This window comes from Hyperoodon ampullatus (genome assembly GCF_949752795.1).
Source record: "Hyperoodon ampullatus genome assembly, chromosome: 3".
In the NCBI taxonomy this organism is placed as follows: domain Eukaryota; kingdom Metazoa; phylum Chordata; class Mammalia; order Artiodactyla; family Ziphiidae; genus Hyperoodon; species Hyperoodon ampullatus.
Window position 1 is genome coordinate 118700649 of NC_136916.1, and position 17939 is coordinate 118718587.

At 33.6% G+C, this 17939-nt stretch overlaps 1 protein-coding gene across 1 annotated transcript in view; it reads left to right on the forward strand.

Annotated features, from left to right (window-relative positions):
• Nucleotides 1-17939, forward strand: part of MIPOL1 (mirror-image polydactyly 1) — a gene marked incomplete at its 5' end in the record, with an annotated part of 262383 nt that overhangs the window by 197309 nt on the left and 47135 nt on the right. The window contains one exon of the mRNA XM_079699165.1: nt 6912-7142. Coding sequence (XP_079555291.1) covers nt 6912-7142 — 231 coding nt within the window. The remainder of the gene's footprint in view (nt 1-6911; nt 7143-17939) is intronic.

Genomic DNA, 17939 nt, shown 5'->3' on the forward strand with positions numbered 1-17939 from the left:
TTAGAGGAAGTAGTGTCTCCTTGGGCAGAATATGGGAGTGTGACTTCATGACGGTTGTGGCAGTTCATCTGGATCTTGAAGTGTAGTGATCGGGCGCTTAGAGGGATAGGGAAAGAGCATTCCAGGTGGAGGCAACAGTGTGAGCAATAATCCCAGAGTGAAAAGTGTGAGGGCATTTTTAAAGAACAGTTTATATTTCCATTTGGCTAGAATAAAAGTTTTTGATAGAATAGTTAGGAAAAAGTCTGAAAAGAAAACTAGAACAGAATTCTGGAGCACCTTGAATGTCAGACTAAAACTTGGGACATAAACCTAGAATTCTATATCCAGTGAAATTGTCCTCCAAAAGTGAAGGAGAAATAAAGACTTTCTTAGACAAACAAAGACTGAGGGAATTTGTCACCAGTACACCTGCCTTGAAAGAAATGTTAAAAGAAGTTCTTTTGAGAAAAGGCAATCACAGTAAGGCGGAAACTCAGATCAAATTAATTCATGCAATAAACCAGGAAGTAAAAACAGACACTGTCCTTTCAGGAAATGTATACTGAGGACAACATAGCACATACTTCTGCTTTCCATACTCGCTTTGTCTTTATTTATTTTTATTCAGTGAAACAAGCCAAACCTGCCTCTTCTTTTTTTTCAGAATGATTTAATAATATTATCAGTAAGTGATAAAGGTTAGGAAAACTAGTTTAGTTCTCCCAATTCATGAAAAACCTGTAGCAACAGTTGTTTTTCATCAAACTACTTATAAAATATCTAAATATTGTATGAGATCTTATACAGAATTAATTATAAATAAATTATTTCTTAAAAAATTATACAATGTATGAATGCTTGTTTTTTACCAGGGATTGTGCCAGATATTTTCACATAGGTAGATCACCTTATTTTGTTCTCATGTGAACTCAGTGAGATTTTTCTCATTGTTTTAGAGTTGAGGAAATTAATACTTAAAGTTATAAAGTATTTTTCCCAAGGTCAGACAGAGTGAACAGCAAGACTAAAATTTGAATCTACTTCTTCAAAGTCCAAATCTGACATCTTTTCGTTTACCAGATTTAGCATTTTTGACGTATTAGACTAGATAATTCTTTGTTGTGAGGGTCTGTCCTCTGCAATGTAGGATGTTTAGCAACATTTCTGGCCTCTATTCACTAAATGCTCGTAGCATCCCCCGCCTCCAGTTGTAACACTGAAAAATGTCTCCAGATGTTACAAGATGTCCCTGAGGGACAAAATTACTCCTAGTTAAGAACTATTGCCCTGGGACTTCCCTGGTGACACAGTGGTTAAGAATCCGCCTGTCAATGCAGGGGACATGGGTTCAAGCCCTGGTCCGGGAAGATCCCACATGCCTCGGAGCAACCAATCTCATGCGCCACAACTACTGATCCTGCACTTTAGAGCCCGCAAGCCACAACTGCTGAGCCCGCGTGACACAGCTACTGAAGCCCGCATGCCTAAAGCCCGTGCTCTGCAACAAGAGGAGCCACCACAATGAGAAGCCCGCGCACGGCAACGAAGAGTAGCCCTCACTCACCACAACTAAAGAAAGCCCACACACAGCAAAGAAAACCCAACGCAGCCAAAAATTAATTACTTAATTTTAAAAAAAGAACTATTGGCCTATACTGTGACACCTCATCTCTAAATTTTTAATCCAATAATATTTATTCAATTAAAATAAACAGTATATATAGATCACATGAATGCTTGAGCAATTACTGTAAATAAATGAAGCATAAACAGAAGTGTAAGTGCATATTGTGGGATGGTGAATAAAGTGATCTCATGAAAGGACTTAAGAAATAGTTGATCGCGGAAGCAAGAAGCCAAGAAAAGTAGCATCAAAACTTGGTATAGATGGAAAAGTACTAGTTTGCAAGAATAAGATGAATCCATGTGTGACGTTACAGTTGAGAGAGAGTTCAACAAGCAGGTAAACACAAGTTGAGGGGAACATAAATATCTACAAGCAAAATGTAAAAGTGGGTCATAAACCTGAAAATTCCGATATATTTTCGGCTGAGGCAGTACAGAGAGTTAGGGATCAGGAAAATAGTCAGGATCACAGTCATGAGGGAACAGACCAGGAGACACTGAAATGAAGACAGAAACCACTACAGAAAGGAATCTATTACATGCTACTTAATGGTCTAATACCCATTGAATGGCATCTCCTACCTTGGCCTGCTGTTGGACTCAATGTGGTGAGCAGCCTAAGAGATAATGTATAGTCACAGTTGATGTGGATTCGAATTATGATTATATGAAAGATTACTAAGTAAAAATATTTTTAAAGTCTCACTTTCTACACTAAATTAGAAAAATTAATTCATTAAGAATTATATAATTTCAAAACTGGAAGAGTTAATTGAATTTTTTATATTACTTCATTATCTTCATGATAAATAGGAATGGTTACCATCCTATGTTAATATTGTGTGAGCCACACTATTTCTGAGAGTGATTTAACAGCTTTTCTGTTGTTTTATAATTTATTCTTACTATAACTTAAAATATTTTCCCATACAATGTCATTTAAGTGCCATTAAATTGTAATGCCACTGCTATACAAAAAAATGCATCTGAAAATCAATGCATCTCAATCAACTTTGAACAGAGGTTAAATGTGATATGACTCTGAAGAAAGCTAAACAATGTGGCCCTCTTGTCAATTTAAGGAAGAGCTTTCTGAGGGAAAAAGCATCACTAAAACAAAAATGCACTTCAGTGGTTATAGATTTATACATGCTGGGAATATATCCTCTCTACTTCACTTTTATTCCTATAAGAAAATTTCCCTAATTATAAACATTTTGATTTATTAAATTTATGAATGCATTCTTCCCATAAATAAAATTGCCCTATGTAATTTAATACGTTGGAATTGGGAAGTAAATCACATGATGAAACTGAAAAAAACTACAAAGTATTGTAAGTTCTAAGAAGGAAAAAAGGTTCTATGAGACAGAATAACAAGGAGGGAACATCAAAATTTAGACTGAAGAGACATAAAAGGTTTATCTGAGAAAGTAGTATTTATGCTGAGTCCTAGTGAATGAGTAGGAGTTGATCACATAGAAGCGTGGAGGGAAAGGCATTTCAAAGAAATGCTTCAAGCAGGAAAAGCTTGCTGTACCTGAGAAATGGAATGTCTGCTAAAAGGTGGTAGGTAGAGAGGCCGGATGATAGAGGGCTTTGTAGCCCATGGCAAGTAGGGGAGGATTCCAGCCCAGGAAGGAGGCTATGATGTGTGTCCAGGTTCTGGCTCTGCTATGGTAGGGGTATGAGATTAATTAAATTACTTACCTCTTTGTTTCAGTTTCTTCATTAGTAAAAAAGTAATATTAATAAGACTCCCTTCCTAAGTTGTTATGAGGTTTAGTGAGTTAAAATATGTAATTTGTTATCTTCAGAGATATATTCTGAGTTTGATGAGGTGCTATTGCAGGATTTTGGGTGACGTTATCTAATTTATCTTTTTAAGAGATCACTCCAGCTACTGCTTCAGTCTGAGAAAGACTTGATGGGAATTTAAAGGTTTCCAAAGTATTTTGAATGAATAGTAGCTTTTTGAGCTTGAGAATTAAGGGTCCCAGTTACAGGTCCATCTGAGAGAAAAATTAAAATCAGGTAGTATAAATTTGCCAAAAAAAGGAAAAGACTAAATTAAATGGTAGAAAACGAGTAAATGATGAATGATTAGGGGATTAAATGGGGATAATATTAATTTTAATAATGGTGTGATTTTAAAAATTGTCATTGATTCTTAATATTTAATTGGTTATAATATACTAGATAGTGTTTTAGGTATCATAAACAAATGCAGAATTCCCAAACTATGCTGATCTACTTCAAGTTTTAAATGAAGAGCATAGGACTTCCCTGTTGGCACAGTGGTTAAGAATCCGCCTGCCAATGCAGGGGACACGGGTTCAAGCCCTGGTCCAGAAGATCCCACCTGCCACAGAGCAACTAAGCCCGTGCACCACAACCGCTGAGCCTGCGCTCTGGAGCCCACGAGCCACAACTACTGAGCCCACGTGCCACAACTACTGAAGCCCACACACTGCAATGAAGAGTAACCCCTGCTCGCCGCAGCTAGAGAAAGCCCACGTGCAGCAACGGAGACCCAATGCAGCCAAAAATAAATAAATAAATAAAAATCCCTTTTAAAATAAATAAATAATAAATGAGGAGCATATATGTAAGATTAAAAATATAAAGAATAGGGCAGACTATGATTTTTTTAACTGGACACAAAAAAGCACTGCCATTAATGGAATAATAATAAATTAGATTTCATTAAAGTTAAGAACTTACATTCATCAAAAGACAACATTAAGGGCTTCCCTGGTGGCGCAGTGGTTGGGAGTCCGCCTGCCGATGCAGGGGACACGGGTTTGTGCCCCGGTCCGGGAGGATCCCACGTGCCGCGGAGCAGCTGGGCCCGTGAGCCATGGCCGCTGAGCCTGCGTGTCCGGAGCCTGTGCTCCGCAACGGGAGAGGCCACAACAGTGAGAGGCCTGTGTACGGCAAAAAAAAAAAAAAAAAAAAAAAAAAAGACAACATTAAGAGAATGAAATGTCACTGCACCCCCATTAAAATGGCTGAAGTTAAGAGGACTCGCAATCCCACTCTGCGGGTGCATACAGAGCAACTGGAACTCCGTTGATGATGTGAGTATAAATCGGCATGACCACTTTGGGAAACTTTGCAGTATCTACTAAATCTGAACATATATACACCCTATGGAGGAATTCTGCTCCAGAAATGAGTACTTATGTCAGTTATATCTCAATAAAGCTGGGGAAATAAAACAAAAACAAGCCAAAAAGAAATGGGTACTTAGGTCCATCAAAAGACACATACAGGAATTATTCATAGCAGCAACAGTGGAATGGTTAAATAAGTTGCTATGTATTTATGTAATGGAATACTTCATAGAATAAAAAACAATGAACTGCATACAACAACAGGATGAATCTCAGAAACTTTATGTTAAGCAAAATATTGTCAGACAAAAAGTTCAAAAACAGGCAGTATTAATCTTGATAGAGGTTGGACTATTGATTACCTTTGGAAAGGGGATCAACTGGGAGTACTGGAGTGTTCTGCATTTGTTCTGTATTTTATTCTTTACATTTTGTCAAGCTGAATACTTTGGATTTGTGCAAATTACGTAATTTAAAATGTAATTAGGGACTTCCCTGGTGGTCCAGTGGTTAAGACTCCAGCCTTCCAATGCGGGGGGACGCAGGTTCAATCCCTGGTCGGGGAACTAAGTTCCCACATGCTGTGTGACACAGCCAAAAAATTAAAGAAAAAAAAAAGAAATTGATATTTAAAGGTAAAGAGCATAGACTTTTTAAAGGTTTTTTTGTTTTGTTTGTTTTTAGTTTCTTTCTTTCTTGGGTGTTTCAGGTAAACAAAGAGAGTAGATTGAAAGAAATTGGAAGTTGGAAGAATGCAGAAAGTATGAGAGAACAGAGAAAGAATTAGGAAAATGAGCAAGAGACAGGAGTCTTTAAGCATATGAATTGGTAGAAAGAACCAAGAAGAATGAAATAAGGGTTAGATACATAACAAGACGAAAACCATGAAGGAAGATACTTTCTTTGCACTCTGCAAATCTGGCACTATACACCATTCTTATTTCATATATAGTAATCACTTGACCACAGTTTAGCAGCATCTCTCTTCTTAGGGACTAAATTGAATTCTGACATGATTTCTTTTGGTATGCTAACTATCCCTTTCTCAAGTCCATCTTATTTCTGTGTGACACCTTGTCCAAAGTGAGCACCCTGGAGAGGCTTATAGGCTATTTAAGCAAAAAGAAGAAATTTATAATTACTTTAGTTTGAAAAGTTTTAGATAAAGTACCAGACTAGATATTCAGCCAGAGTTAAAGTTCCCTGACCAGCTTTCTGCAGCTTTAAGAATTATATTACTTTTTTCAACATTATCAATCTGTATTATATAGTTAGGGTGTTTTACTTCAAGTCTCCCATCGACATTTCTTTTGTATGCATATACTGAAATGATCTTATTTAATAAAAAAAGAACATCTCCTGTGTGGATTTTAAATTTCCCATTATTAAATATTTATATTTTCAAAATGTCTTTATTTAATTGAGTGAGGTGCTTGGTGCCATTTCAAAATAACCTCAGGTGGTAGGTGTAATGACATATCAAAGATCTGACCTTTAGCATTTTAAGATTCTATTTGTCTGCATTTTCTTCTGCATTAATTTAGTCTTAATTTATATGCTGTTTCTCTGTATGACTTAATGAGTGGATGTATTTGGCATAAGATTCATTAACAAAAAGAAAATATATCTGAATACATATTATTTCTGTGCAGGTTGACTTGTGATTTTAACTTCATTTATATCTCAGTTGTGACAAGTAGAAAATGCTGTGTATAAGGCTGATCAGTATTTGTACAAATCTCATTCATTCTCATTACGTGTTCAGCCGAATAGACCCTGGATCTCCTAAACTGATGCCCATTCTCTTCTCACTTCTTTGCAGTCAGCTCATTATATTCTTTTATTTACCTAGAGATACTTTATTCTCCAATTCTTTGCTATTCCTTTTAAAGAAAACAATGTAATATTTACACTGATACAATTAAATTAACATCCTGCAGCATCTTTTTGTATGCTTTGGTAGCAAAGATAATCATTTGTCTGGGTAACTTTCAGCCTAGAAGCAGAGAAATGGATAATTATCAAGTATAGTATTGTGATATAAAAATTATTTTTATTTACCCATTTAAGTTATCTTTATTGATTTTTAGAAATGGGTATTTCTAACTGGAGATTTTTGTTAAATAGCTTATTGGTCATTCAGCCTACATACTTATGTTTAAATTATTTATTTTTATATTTTCTCAGTTTACACAAATCTTTATCCCAAGAAGAAAATTTGAAGGATCAATTTAACCATACCCTTAATACCTATGAAGAAGCTTTAAAAAATAGAGAGAACATTGTTTCCATCACTCAACAACAAAATGATGAACTAGCTACCCAACTGCAGCAAGCTCTGACAGATCGAGCAAACATGGAATTAGAGCTTCAGCACACCATAGAGGCCTCCCGAGCAGCCAATGACAAAGTTCAGAAGTAAGTAGAATGATCTTGCATTATTGCAAAAGCATGAAACAAAACAAAACAAAAGCACATTCTTTTGGCAACTAAATAATGTTATTTATTTATGCTGTTAATAGTTTAAGACAAAAGTGGATTGAGCCAAATGAACTTTTTTAGACGGCCTGTCATATCTATATTTGGGGTCAAAAAGTCATTTACTTGTGAATCATGGTTACTATTTAGGGCAAACTATTTTTATTGAATAATTGATCTTCAGGAGTTCATGGAGGCCATATGATTAAAATCAGTTCATAGGTAATAGGTAATTAGCAAGGGGAAGAGACAGTCAAGTTACCAACTGTAGTCATTTAGCTTCACAATAATCCTACTTGAGCTGAAATCATCTATGACCTTGCAATCTGACACCTCTAGGCACACAGAATCCAGTACAGTGAAATTAATTTCCTTGTGTTGTTTTTCTGAAGTATTCAATACAGCTTTTCACAGTACATGATTATATTTATTTTCAATAATCTTTGCATTTTTATTAAAATTTAAATAAAGCTGCATAATCAGTCAGTCCTTAATGATAGATAGCAAAATATTAACAAATAACTTATCAGACAAGGAAGTCACTTGTTAATTTATGGGACTTGAACACTGTAGCAGAATTTTCTAAAGCAGCTTTAGTGTAATAGAACTTGTCATTTTAACTGAGCCCTTTTTTATGTATTGTTAACAGCATTACATCATTCACACACCTAATTGGATTCAATTTCTAAGACGTACTTTCTTCCTTAACAATTTTTTTTTTCAGTTTTACAGTACGGAAAAATAGTGCTAACTTCAAGGTTTCTTACTTCTCACTACTTTTTGTTTGAAAATAAGTCATCTGAAACATTTCCTCAACATCCCTGAAATTATATCTTGATTACTAGCCCAAGATCAGGTAAATATGTAGTCAAGACTGTTTTAAAACAGATTAGGAATTAATCTTTAAAGTATATGTACCTTGAATCTTATGATTTATGGTATTATATTTTTTTAGGTTTAAAGATTAAGTTTATATTCAGTCAAAAACTGTATCTGATTATTCACAAAGTATATTAACATTCTAAGAACCCCAAGATAGATATTTAGGTAGATCTCATTTCATTGTAAATTACAAATCAGTAACTTTTGACAGTCAAGATCGGATTTAGCTCTATTTGCTTAAAGGATACAAATACTTAAAAATTTCAAAGTTTTCTTTACCTGTAATCCTTTAATTTCTATACATAACTAAAATTCCCTAAAACAGTATTTCCCAGAGAGCAATTAGATTTCTAAAAAAATTTGGAAATGTTGTCAACTTTTATTTTTTAGATCTCATCAGCTATTGTTGTTATTTTTAAAAGAAATAACTTTGTACCCCAAGAAGTAGAAATAACATTTCTCAGATAACACTTTAAATTAAATAAGTTTAACCTTTTGAAAAACTAACTATATTGTCCTTATTCTTCACGTTTAACAACAGACAAATCAAGACTTTTTAATGGAAATGGCACCAATCCATGGACAGAGTTTAAGTGCAACAATTATGTCATTTACAAGAGTTAAATGTTAAATTTTAATTTAAATGTTAAATCTTTTATTCTGATTTCTAGCAATCAGACCTAGATGCAATATTATCAGGCTTTCTGTTTCATATTTAATCCACTATATTTCATCTTTAATTGCCCTCAAATGTGCAGTGTATCTTCATTAACAGTTAATGTGGGCATCAGCCTATTTTGTTGGATATAAGATGATAACCTTCCAGGAAGCCAACTGATAAGACTTTGTTAGATATTAACAGGTTTTAGTATTCTGTTAGGTATTAATATTCCCCATATAATCTGAAATCACTATTACTAGCAATTATTTTTGAAGGTCCTTTGAAAATATGTCAGTATTCCAGGCAATAATTAAAATTTAAATTAAAAAGGTCCACATTTCCCCTTTTCCCTTCACAACCAAATTCCTTAAATAACTGATCTGTATTCACTACCTCTAGTTTTTCAATTCCCATTTGCTCTTCTACTACTCAATACACTATGGCTAGCTCTTATACTAAATTGTTCTTCTTAAGATTACCAGTAATTTCCTAATTATTGAATTCAATGGCCCATTCCTAATTATACTTTATCATAAAATTTATATGTGAGCATGGTAAAATAAGTAAAGGTGCTCATATATCTTCAACATGGTAATTTAAAAGCTCAGGCTCTGGATTCAGAATGCATAGGTATGTGAACTAGGACATTTTAAAACACTGCGTTGATGTGGGCAATAGTATGTGGACAGTAATACACCTACTTCATAATGTTGTAAGAATTAGATGAGATAATACATGTGATGCTTTTAGAACAATGCGTGTTGCATAGTCCCTCCTTCTCTTGTCATTTCACTCATATTGCACTATCTCATTCTTCAGAAGGGCACTACCTTTTCAGGACTAATGCATTTATATACGTTGGCCTCTCTCCTTGGAGCCTTTTGCCCTTTTCCCTCATGAGAAACATATTCATCCTAGGAGATTCAGTGCAGCATAAAAGATAGAGACAAGCTTTGTGGTCAAGTCAGACAGACCTGTGTTTGAGTCCCTGCTTTCCTACCTATTACCTGTGAGATTTAGGGCAAGTTGCTTAACTCCTGGAAGGAAAAGTTTTTCAATTAAAAAATTTGGACAGTTATATTGGCTTCACAGGGAGAGTTGATGTGACTTTCCTAGTCCTCAACAGTTTCAGAACTGTCCTTGTTCCCTCACTGTTTCTTTTTTTTTTTTTTTTTTAATTTATTTATTTTTGGTTGCATTGGGTCTTTGTTGCTGTGCATTGGCTTTCTCTAGTTGCGACGAGTGGAGCCTACTCTGTTGCGGTGTGCGGGCTTCTCTTGTTGTGGAGCATGGGCTCTAGGCACGTGGGCTCAGTACCCTCACTGTTTATTATCATTCACGTTCACTTTGCCATCAGTCCCTGTTGTTTACTGCCTAAATATCTCCTGATTCCCTCCACCTCTTCCCTTGTTAATTGCATTAATTCAGTCCTTAATCATTCTTCATGACTATTGAAATAATCATTCCTTTAGACTATTGAAATAATCATAAAATTAGTTTACCTGCCTCTAGCTCTCTCAAGTGTATCTACCTCACCACCACCAGAGTTAATTTTTCTAAAACAGAAATCAGGTTATATTATTTCCCTATTTGAAATCTTTCAGGAGCCCTTCAACCCCTACAAGTTAAAGTTTAAACAACTTAGCATGATATAGGAGGCCTATCATTGGCCTTCTGCCATTGTTCTAGTGGCATCTCCTCACATGCCCCCTACCACAATATCTCTGCACATGCTATTTCTTCTTAGAACATATTCCTTTCTTTTAGTACCTGGCCAGATTTTTGTTATTCCTTAAATTCCAGTCCAAATGTTACCCCTATGATGCTTCTTTATTTTTTCATTCTTTAATTCTTTCATAATACTTAGTCCATACCTTTATTAGAGGTCTCAATCATCTAGATGTTATAATTGCTTTGTATATCTACTCTAATCCCTGTAAAATTACTCATCATCGAGCTTTTCCAAGCCATAGACAGTGTTCTATTCCCCTTTGTATCCCCATTGCCTCCAAATACTTGCACAGATGCCTGCTGTAAAGTGGGTGCTCCATAAATGCTTATGAACATATGAACTAGAACAATTTAATAGTTTAATAGAATGACAGAATAAAATAAAAGCAGATCAGGTCAGGAATACACAGGAAAACTTCAGGTGTGCTCTGATGTACTTTAGGCCCTAGATAAAGTTTTTTATCCCAGCCAAGTACCTAGAGCTCACAAGTTTCATAGAAGAGTATGGCACTGGCATCACCACTCCTTCCACTCTCCTCAGAGTTGGGATCTCTTACTTGCTAGTGATGAGCTTTTAACCCTTGTTCTAACCACCAACTTCCATCAAGTTTAATTACATTTAAAATACCTGAAATCTTCAGTAATAAGACAGAGAGATCATATACTATTTCTAATAATTGTAGAATTTTAAATTTATATTTTATTTCTTCGAGAGTCTAACATTTTTCTTGAATTTTTTAACCTATAGGAATATACTTGGAAAGGAAAGTTGTACAGAATTACCATCCATAAACAAGCCAATGTTTATAGCAGATAGTCACCTATAAAGTAAAATGTGGTAAATGCCAGACCTCACTGCCCCAAAATAGCTTCTTGGCCCAGGTATCATAAAGCCTAAAATTTCACCAATGGAAATCCATTCCTTCACGTTAAGCATTACTCTCCTTATGTACATCTCTTTTAAAAATGTGTATGTTTGTGGAAGAAGAGCACATAGTGATTTAGCTTTTTAGATCACTCTTTTGCCGATCCTGGATGCACTTGGTTTCAGAGAGTTATGTGGAGGCTAAAGAGTGAGAAAAACTTCTTTTAACAGTTTTGCCCAGACCATCCATAATCCTCATTTATTAAAGAGAAAACTGACACACCAATCCACTAAATGAGGATTTTTATCATAAGAGGTTATGAAATCTGATTCTTTGTGCTATACTTTTCCTTCTGTCTTTCCATCTAAAGATATGCTTCTTCTGGCCTAGAGCAAGTTTCCCAAAGGAATTTTTAAATGTATTTTACTAAATTTAACATGTTTAAGCTACACATAGTTACTTAAAATAAAAGTATTTACAACCAGACGTATATGGTTAGAAGACCTCTCAAAGATCTAGGTTTTACAATGAAATAACTTTTATCACATATCATCTTAACCGTGGGCCAGATTTACACTGATACTATTCAAGTTTCCTCATAAAATATAACTATATAATAAATAGATTGGACTAAAAGATGTAAGAAAAAATTGTAAACTTTTAACAAATTTTCAAGAAAAAAAATTCACCAACTGTTTAGAATTTTCTTTCTATGCTTTAAAAAAAATCTGTTACTTAACATTTGCACGCATTCTAATTTTTAATTGCATAATTAAAATTTCAAAGATCAGCATAAAACACTTCCTTTTGAAATATAGGGCATCCTGTGTCTTTTGAGTGGTATTGACAGAAAGAAAAGAAAAGAAAAGAACATGTAAAGCTAATAAAAAGTCTTTCCTGCCTGTTGGCCAAATACTGATTTCTATGAAGAAGTTGAGGTTACAAAGAAATCATGAATTCTCAGCCTGGTTTCCCTGCTGATGAGTGAAAACTGTCTGTAGTTCTCTTCGAGGTATCAGGGGAGTCGCCATAGTGTCACACAAGGGTCCTTAGTGTAGAGCAAACATACTTTTCACAAACTCAGCTGCTTAATCTGTTTGCAGGTTGAATTATAAAACAGGGTAGATGACTCTGGGTGCTGGGAAGGGGAACAGAGCATTTCCACAGTTTCTTGACTTAAAAAAAAAAAAAAGCCTGCTATTCTTTTTTTTTTTTTTAAACCTACATTTTTCATCAAAAGACTTTACTAAACTTTGTAGTTTTGTTGCTATTTCCAGAATCTGATATTAACCATAAGGGTTAATAATTAGTAAAATAATTGTGCTAAAATAGTCTTACATAGTTTAATATGAAAAGCATCAGTGAATTTTTTATATAATTACATTATGTTTTCATTAAAATTGTTCTGCTTCTTGCCAACTTTATCTTGATATTTTTCCTCTAAATTCTTGGTTGGACTACAAGTTGCAAAGCAGTACTAGATGTATCTGAACACTTTGTAAATACTTGTTGATGGAATCAAGAAATGCATTTCATAAATTCTCAGCACAAGGTTTAAATCAATATTTAATATAATGTTGAAAGTTGACTTGGATTTATTAGTATTATTAGTAAATGAGAGGATTTAAAATTTTTCTGGAAATTCTTCAATCTTTTTTATGTTTGAGATTCAAAAAGCTCTGTGAAATATGATACATACCTCAGCAAATAATAAATCAAATAGTTAATTTATTTGTGCTAGTTTATGTACAGTTGAACACCCCAGTCAGCTTTGGAAGGCATCTTCTAAATCTAGATCTAATTAGATACAGCTTTATTGTCATTTATATATGTAGGTCATTTATATATGTAAGATGGACTCAGATTCCTCCTAAACAATTGTTGTAAAATGTAAAGCATCTAGCATGCTTAATTTTTATTCTTGAACATGATATGTTTTTTTAAGAATTTAATGTTCTGGGTTTTTAATCATAACATGTTTTTTAATTAAATACATATTTAACTTATGAAATACAAGTCTTGTACTCTATCAAACAAGTATGTATTTTATAAAAAATTTAATTCCATTATATATTTGTATAGTGGATCACCTTTCTTATCCATTGAGTACATAAAGTAGGTTTTCTTAGAGCTGCTTTTATTATATACAGAGATACCTACATGTTTGATAGGTGATATAATTATATTCATTTCTTTATAAAAACTAAAGAATTGAGGCTTATACCTTGATCTTCAAGGAATGTCTCACTTTGACATGAAAAAGAAACATAGTTTTAATTGTCTAGCTCATTTCTTTCTACCACGGAAGAATTAATGTGGGATTATTAAAATTGAGAAATTCCAATGAAGTGGAAAGTGAAGGATCCAGGCTAAAGAAGAAAAGGGATTCTCTAAACCTAAGTATCTGCACTGTCCCTGATTAGTTCCCTTTTATAGTTAACTTTATGGAGTGAATCATAAAAAGCATGAAAGTAGGGACTAAAACGTTAAATTACAACATGGCTTCTTACATTTGATTTGCTTCTTCATTTCAGAATCTTTCTTCCAATAGGTGATCTAGAGTTGGGCTAGTACACATTTCAGCCTACTAAGATAGATAAAACATGTTTCAGATGATCACTATGGAGAGGAATGAGAGAAAAAGAACAAAAGGGTTAAATTAAGAGAGAGAGTCATACAGTTTTGGTTTAAGACTAAATAAAATGCAGGAATTTTTGTTGTTTTTCATTAATCCCAGTGTTACAGTAATTGAAAGTCAGAAATAAGAATTCCTGTTATTTTAGGGAAATTATAGGACCCACTTAACGATGATCAAGTACACTTCAACTGAAACTTGACAGGCTGAAAAAAATACAACAGGAGTTCTTATACCGCAGAGACATTCTAATGTGATTTTCACACATGTGTATGAAATGTAAGTTCCTTAGAGTGGTCGTATGCTCTAACCAGTACCCTTTTCCTTGCTTCTGTTCTTAGCTCCAGTTAAAACCTTCTTAACTGTTTAAACCTTGCTTCCAGGGTACTTCTGTGAAGATAGGAGAACTATCTTACCTGAGAATACTTTTAGAATTGATAAAAATGAGATATATAAAGTGATTTGAACTTCCTAGGAAAGGTAACAATAACACTAACCACTAGTGTACTTTAGAATACTGCTGTTGTAGTAAAGGAAAAAAGGAAGCTATTGTAGAAATTAGATTTTTAGAAGTTTTCATTATTCCTGCCTGGATGTTGCTCAACCCCATTGATAACTCACTGGGAACGTCCTCTTTTGCTTTCTCTACTCTTAAACACACAGATGAATGGGTATAATGTATCTATCTGTTGATATAGAAAATGTCTGCATATTTATATAAATCAAGGTCTGAGTTTTTTTAATGAATTGTCAATATTCTCATCTAAAATCTGATGTACACTTCCTTACTAGGTATAGGTTTTATTCCCAAAATATAATTGAAAAATCTAAATTGAACCCAAGAGCAAGTAGAAATATAAATTTTACTTGGATTCTAAGACTCCATGTTTGATTATTTCTCCCCATTATTCCATGTTTGACTGTATCCCCCCACTAAGGGATTTTTCCCAAATGCACATTTGGCCCTCTAAATATAGAATGAAAGAATCTTGTTTATTTCAGAGTACCTCTGTCTGATAGTGAAATCATAAACCATGTCCACACATAAACTTCATTCTTGATCATTTACATTTAAAGAGAAAAAAATCATTCTATAGCAATATGAATGATTAAATCCATTCATATATAGCTTAAATCCATCTTCTTTCTTTCTTAGATTGTTATAGATTCCTGAACAACTCAACAGAAACAGTTTATTTCCTTCAGTTCTTAACCTAAGTATAAAGAAAAGAATAGTTTTGCTACTACAGATTATTACTTCATCAGGTGTTTCTATAGAAAGACTAATTAAAAGTGAAAACTAAAAATAATAAATAGCATTTTGGAACTTTCTAAACTTAAGTAATTTTAATTTTTTAAATTGCTCTGGCATTTATAGCATACAAACTAATAGTTCTTGGAACATCATCATCCTTTGACTTTTTCCTTCACGTACAACAGTATCCTAAAAGCATAATGAAAGCATATGTTCTTTCTCTTTATGTTACATTTGACAAGCTACATAATGGTAAAAATAACATATAAACATATTTAAAATCTGGAAACATCTTCTTCCTTAATTTAAAATAATCTGCCTTCTGAACTATGTGTATTTCACATCAGTCTTCCAAGAAGTTCTCTACTACTGACTATAGGGCCTAATCTTTCCCAGAATGATGGGAGTAGCACAGTTCAAGAACAAGAATGAATCTCTGTATAATCACACCACAATGTGAGGTGACCCTAAGACAGAGAACTGACCAGATACACATATGGGTTTTAAGAAGACTTTCTGATGCTCTTTTTAACACAGCTGTGAGAAGAATGTGGCTAAGGCCCAATAGTCATTCTTGAGTAGAGCTGGCAAAGGAAACCATGAGGAGAAGAGAATTTAACACATGGGTGTAAGAGAGTACGGCTTCATTGATGCGATCTGAGGGGAATGCCTAATGACTGAAAGAATCAAACTTGGCAATGAAAACACAAAGCTCTTTTCATCAATTCAAACGCAGACTCTAAAGCTGCAGATGGTCACCTCCAGCCTTGTCTATTCAGTGTGAGGTTTTATAAAATGGCACTTTGGTGAATACTAATAGATCAAAACAAAGATTTAATAACGTAAAGATGTGGTGTTCATTTTTAAATGAGTATGCAGGTCAGTGTCTCAGAAAAGGATAAAAAGAGTACCTTTTATATGTGGGTCTAAAGTCTTTTTGTTATTTTTCAACTTCAAAAATAAATGACAAACGTACAGATTGTGTTTTATGGAAAACAGTTTACATTATGAAAAAGAGACCAAAATCAGAGTTTATATTTACACTCATTGATTTCACAGGTTTTGTTTGAGGACTCTCAATTTATAACATCTGTTAATGTTTTCGTGAAGCTCACTTGATAGGACAAATATATGTTGCCATTCTCAAAGATGAATCAATATAATTAAAAATTTAGGCCAAAATATTTTATAATTGGAATAGAATTTTTTTCTTGCCTTTTTTAGAAAATGCAAAGACTCATTGTTTAGTACAAAGGAAGCCTTTGAGCTTCAATGCAGTCTTGAAATTACATTTTTGGTACTTTGCATTTGATTTTCTAAGATTTTATAAATTCATACTAATTGTATATATATTCAAAAGTAATTCATTATATTTAACTTGTTACTTATGCTTACATAACTGAATCTTACTTTTAATTAAAATATGGGGTATTTTTCCAAAATTTTATTATTAGACTTGGATAGCACTTTATAGTTTATAAAATTCTTGAGCTAAACCCAAATAAATTAAGCTTTATTTTCCAAAATAAGCTTAAAATATGAACCTGACTTATTAATAGCTTTCATATTTCTACTATGTGTGAAGTATAATGAATAAGTCTGTATTCCTAATACTTCAATAAGTGACACAAACATATAATAAAATACTAGAATTGATAGTTAAAAAGGAGACAACTTAGTATCTAATAGAAATACCAGTAAACTAACAGACCCTTGCCTGTCATTAACTGGGTGTGTACAAGTTATTAAACTGTGTTTCTTCTCAGTTTCCTCATCTAGAAGATGGAGCTGATAGACTTGCCCTATCTACTTCAAAGCATGGCTGTGCAGATCAAACAAGGTGCAAGTGCATAAAAGTGCTTTGAAAAATATAATACACTCTATAAATGCAAGCCATTGACTGAAGAATATCTTCTACTTGTAATATACATTTTAGATAAAAAGTTATAATTACCTCTCTGGAAATAGAAATAGTAAGTTAGAAAAATAATATTTTAGCCTCAGAGACATAATGTAAATGTCATGTAACTTTGGAAAAAGTGATTCTCCACATAGATCTTGGAAACTGGAAGTAAAGAGGATTCTGTGCATTCTCACATATTACTAGTGAGAATGCAAAATGGTAAAAATCCCTATGGAGGAGAATTTGATGGTATCTAACAAAATTACATTTATCCTTTGACTAAAGAAAATCACTTTTAGGAATCCCTCCTGAATATATACCTCCTGAATATGAAACAATGTAAGAATTACAGTATTACTTTTAATAGCAAACGGAAACAACCCAAATAGCAGAGTAGCTGAATAAACTATGGCAAATATTCACATAGCGTGATATGATGCAACTGTAAAAAAAAAAGTAAGGAAGATGTCTGTAAACTAATATTAATTGACATATTGCTAACTGAAAAAAAATCCAGGACATATCGCTAACTGAAAAAAATCAACTATTTATAATATGCTATCTTTTATGTGAGAAATAAGAATAAAAGGAACAGGAAGGATAAACCAGAAACTAATGAAAATAGTTACCTTTGGAGATAGACGGGAAAGAGATGCAGGCATAGGATGGAAATGCAACTTTTCTAACTGCCTTTTTGTATAGTTTTGACTGTTGAACCATGTATATATTTTAAATATTCAGAAATTAAAATCAAATGAAAGGGGCTTCCCTGGTGGCGCAGTGGTTGAGAGTCCGCCTGCCGAG